Source organism: Tupaia chinensis, unplaced genomic scaffold (genome assembly GCF_000334495.1).
Source record: "Tupaia chinensis unplaced genomic scaffold, TupChi_1.0 Scaffold000198_1, whole genome shotgun sequence".
NCBI lineage: Eukaryota > Metazoa > Chordata > Mammalia > Scandentia > Tupaiidae > Tupaia > Tupaia belangeri.
In genome coordinates, this window is record NW_006159673.1 from 1,183,523 (window position 1) to 1,188,283 (window position 4,761).

The 4,761-nt window shown below is 53.4% G+C and overlaps 1 protein-coding gene across 1 annotated transcript in view; it reads left to right on the forward strand.

Moving 5' to 3' along the window:
- The window catches only part of STYXL2 (serine/threonine/tyrosine interacting like 2), a 34,765-nt gene that overhangs the window by 24,011 nt on the left and 5,993 nt on the right, over positions 1 to 4,761 (forward strand). The window contains 2 exon segments of the mRNA XM_027771249.1: positions 4,318 to 4,735; positions 4,737 to 4,761. The exon segment at positions 4,737 to 4,761 is cut by the window's right edge and continues 252 nt beyond it. Coding sequence (XP_027627050.1) covers positions 4,318 to 4,735; positions 4,737 to 4,761 — 443 coding nt within the window.

A 4,761-nucleotide genomic window follows, 5' to 3' on the forward strand; every position in this document is an offset into this window, starting at 1 on the left:
CTTTTAGGAAGCCCACCCCCTGCTCTGCCGAGGGTAGATGAGTGGGGAGGGAGGAGAGCAGGGTGAGGCTAGTCAGAGCTCCCGGGCAGGTCTCCAGGAGAGGAGGCTCAGGCCACAGTGGGCCCCAGCCAGAGCAGCAAAAGTGCAGGCACTGGCATCCCCAACCTTGGTTCAAGCCCAGGGTTTGCCACACGCCTATCACCTGGCCTCGGGCCATTTTCTGCAGTTCTGGGAACCTCCACTTCCACATGTATACAACACAGACAGGAATATCTAATCCTGAAGCTGTGAGAAACAAAACCGTGTAAGTGCATATAAAAGAGTAAGAGGCACGATGCCAGGCCGTAATAAATGCTTACAAAGTTACAGCCGTCGCTGCAGTAACTAATACTGCTCATGGCTCCGGGGAAGGCCATCGCAACACCAACGTGAGTGTGTGTGTGTGTGTGTGTGTGTGTGTGTGTGTGCGTGTGTGTGTTTCCTTCTCAATGTTTAGAAAACCCCTTTTTAGGTTTCAGGACTTTTTAAAAAAATAAGTATTTATTTATTTAATTCCATTTGTTATTATTATTTCTTAATTTGACCAGACAGAGAGACAGAAAGAGAAAGAGAAAGAGAGAAAGCAAGCCACCAGGTCCGGGACTTGAACCATGGTCGTCCATGTGGGAATCCAGTACCTCCATCCATCACGCCACCTGCCAGCTTCAAGGGCAGGACTTTTGATCAGTTTCTCAGCTGTGGGTGGAGCAGGGGCTAGCCTGACAGATAACTCAAGTGGACGGGCCACGAGGCCCAGGGCTCCCCACGGCAACCCAGGTGGGTGAGAGCACAGAGGGCAGGACCATTCCCCCAGGAGGCCGGTCAGCTGGGAGGCAGAGGAGGGAAGATGGCGCAGGTCGGAGCTGGGCTGCCCGGGCTCAGCGAGGTTTCCCGTGGCCGGTTTATGCAGGGCGCCTTCGCCCCAGTACCCACGTGTGTGCAGAGGAAGTGGCCAGGGCCTGCGGGTGAGAAGGAGCAGGCACCCGGTGCCCCTCGGCCTCACCATCCCTACTAGGCAGAGAGGGCCGTGCTGTGGCTGGAGAGGTCATCGCCAGCCTGAGCCCTCGTTTCTGGGGACCCTTCTACTCTGGGGTGCATGGGAGTGGGCTCCTAGCCAGGAGGAGGGCAAAGCAGAACACCAGGGCCTGGCGCTTTATATAACAACCCAGCGACCCTGTGGGGGTGCCGTTACTACACGTTACGGACTGGGAAACTGAGGCCCATGAGGGGCTGTGCAGAGCTTGAACCCCACCTCACTCAAGCCCTGTGTTCTCTCCACTGGCTATACTCACCAGGTTTTTAGACGTTTTCTTTTGCTTTTATGGTTAGGGATTATTTTATCTTATTGTTATTTATTATTTTTTTAAGAATTATTTTACTTAACTTTTTATTTATTTATTCATTTATTTTTAATTTGACCAGAAAGGGACAGAGAGAGAGAGATGGAAAGTGAGAAAGCAAGCCACCAGGTCCAGGACTAGAACCATGGTCGGCCACGTGGGAGTCCAGTGCCCTTAACCACCATGCCACCTGCTGGCCCCACTCATCAGGTTTTTAGGACAGGGACCACATCTAGACAGACACTCCCACCCCCACAATCTGCCCTGCTGCTCACTGAAATGGAGACTGCACGAATTAGGAAGAGAACACCTTCCTCAAACCACGTCAGTGCTGGAACATTCCATCATAACCAGATATATCCGGACAAAACCTGCATGCCCTCAGCCTGGGTTCCATGCCAAGCAGAGAAGAGAACCCCGCTCGGGGTGACAAGGGTGGAGGCCCCGGAGTCTGCCCCGCCCACACTCTGCCTTGTCCCTCCGGCTGCCCCTGAGGATCCTCAGAGGAAAACCTCTGGGTGCAAGGAACACAGCATGGAAAAGCTGACACCCCAAATCTAGATGGAGCCTAAGTGGTGTTCAGTGCCACTGTGGGGAAGACTGGCTGGTCGGTCCTGAGCACCTACAGGGAGCTGGCCTGGGAGCCCAGCAAAGGAGGAGTGAGACTGAACTGAAGGTGGTTAGGGAGTGTCCTGGGAGAGGCCCGAGCTGGGGCGGAGGGCAGGCGGAGGGACTGGGCGCACACACACCTTTAGCGGTTTGAGCCTGCTTGTTTACCTCCCTCTAGTGGCCGCTGGCTCTTGGCAATAATGTCCTTCAGCGCTTCTGGGTACCAGATCTGCTCAAGTCCCCTTGTGCTGACCTCCCATGTGACAAAGACGTGGCTTTAACTGGTTTAAATGCAAGGGTGCCTCCCCCCCCGGACCTCATCCTGTCAGTAGGACTCCTCACCAACTCAGCGACTGCTTCCAAGACTGTCGGCAACAGGGATGCTGACAGCCCGAAGGCCCGAGGGATCCCAGGCTGCATTTTTTATTATTATTTTATTTGTTTGTTTATTTGTGCTATAGAGCATGTGTGCTCACCAGAAAGAGAGAGAGGGACCATGAGAAAGCACGCTACCAAGCCTGAGACTTGAACCATGGTTGGCCCTGTGGAAGTCCAGCGCCTGAACCACCATGCCACCTGCTGGCCCTCCCAGGCCGCATTTTTAACAGCCATTAGAACAAAGGCATAGAAGGCGTGCAAGTCACGGTTAGGAAGGAGGCAAAGCAGAAAGGGAGGCCCAGTGGGTAGCCGTATTGCCTGGTAGAGCCAAGACTTGCAAAAGCTTCTGCCAGCTCTAGGAACAGGAAAGATCATAGAAAAACGTGGAGTTACCTTTGTGTTTACAAATGTTAGAGTGTAGGCATGTGATGGGCAACTCAAAACAGAGAGATTCCAAAAAGACCAGGAAATATAAACAAAAGGTTAAAAAGTACAAATACATTGCACTTCTAAAAAACTTGCTCTATTCTATTGATGGAGTTTCTGTTGACACTATATCGAACACCAGATTTTTTCTAAAGAATTATTTATTTAAATTTATTTATTATTATTATTTTTAATTTCCTGTAGGACACTTGTGCTCACCAGAGAGAGACAGAAAGAGAGAGAAAGAGAAATGAGAAAGCAGGCCACTTAGTTCCTTCAGATGTATTCATTATTGTCTCCAGAATGTCAGAGAAGAAGCACTGGCTGCCCATAACAGAACTTTATGCACTATTTTTTTTTAATTGGAATGACCCAATATGGAGTGAGACATGAGTCCAGGTAAGCTCATGAGCACCCTGTCTCTGCAGCGTCCAGGAGAGGTGACAGGGTGATCCACACCAAGGATGTCAGTTCCTTCAGATGTATTCATTATTGTCTCCAGAATGTCAGAGAAGAAGCACTGGCTGCCCATAACAGAACTTTATGCACTATTTTTTTTTAATTGGAATGACCCAATATGGAGTGAGACATGAGTCCAGGTAAGCTCATGAGCACCCTGTCTCTGCAGCGTCCAGGAGAGGTGACAGGGTGATCCACACCAAGGATGTCAGAAAAGAGCATTCTCAATTTAGACCCAGTTCCAAGAGTCTACCTCACTGTGATTCACTCGCCTTAGCCTCTCATGCCTTTCATTCTTTCCGCTGACCTCTCCCGTTGTTTTATTTCTTCTCCCTCTGACGCTCAGTTGGGTGCGGAGAATGTAGAAATGCCCCCAGTGTTTCAAAGGGGGCACAGTGAGGACTCCTCTGCCTGATACGGGCAATACGGGGATACCCATCCCTTGAGCATGGAAGAAGTCGCACGAGAGGTTTAGCACATCACACAACACTGAAAATGCACACGGGGGGCCAGCAGCTGGTGTAATGGTTATGTCCCACGTAGTCAACTGTGGTTCGAGTCCTGGACCTGGCAGCTTAAAACTCACGCCAGGTGCACGTGCGTGCATACCCAAAATCACAAGAGGAGCATGGAGGAGAAGAGATTGTGGCCTGGTCATCTTCCCTGGGGGGGTGGGGTGGGTGGGGGTGATACTCTGCTTTCTGTCTCTCTGTCTCTGTGTCTCTAGCAAGCACACATGCCCTCTAGCAAAAAAAAAAAAAAAATAGTAAAGAAACACACACACACACACAGGGTCAGCCAGTGGTGGTGGCCAGATCCCACATGGCCCACAGGTGGCATGTGCTGGGTGCCCAAAATCCTGACAGAGGGAGAGAGGAGGAGGAAGGATTGTGCTGTGACCCTCCTCCACAGGGGTGGGTGCTTTCCTGCTCGCGCTCGCTCTCTCGCTCTCTCGCTCTCTCGCTCTCGCTCGCTCTCTCCGCAGGGGCCCACTGAGAACCAAAGCATACAGCAAGCGCGCGGCGGCGAGGAAGCCGCAGCTGTCAGCCTGTCGCTGTCTCTGCAGGGAAGGTGCTGGTGAGCAGCGAGATGGGCGTGAGCCGCTCGGCCGTGCTGGTGGCGGCCTACCTGATGATCTTCCACAACATGGCCATCCTGGACGCCCTGATGACCCTGCGCAAGAAGCGGGCCATCTACCCCAACGACGGCTTCCTCAAGCAGCTGCGGGAGCTCAACGAGAAGCTGATGGAGGAGCGGGACGAGGACGACGACGGGGAGGACGAGGAGGACGAGGCTGCGGCCGAGGGCGCGGTGCACGCCCTGACGGTGGAGGAGGAGGACGACGCCACCAGCCACCTGAGCGGCTCCTCCCTGGGGCGGGCCAGCCAGGCCTCCCGGCCCCGCACCCTGGGGGACGAGGAGGAGGAGGAGGAGGAGGAAGAGGAAGGGGAGACACTGCACCGCGAGTGGAAGCAGGGGCAGGGGCACGGCCCCCCGGCGGGGGGGGGGG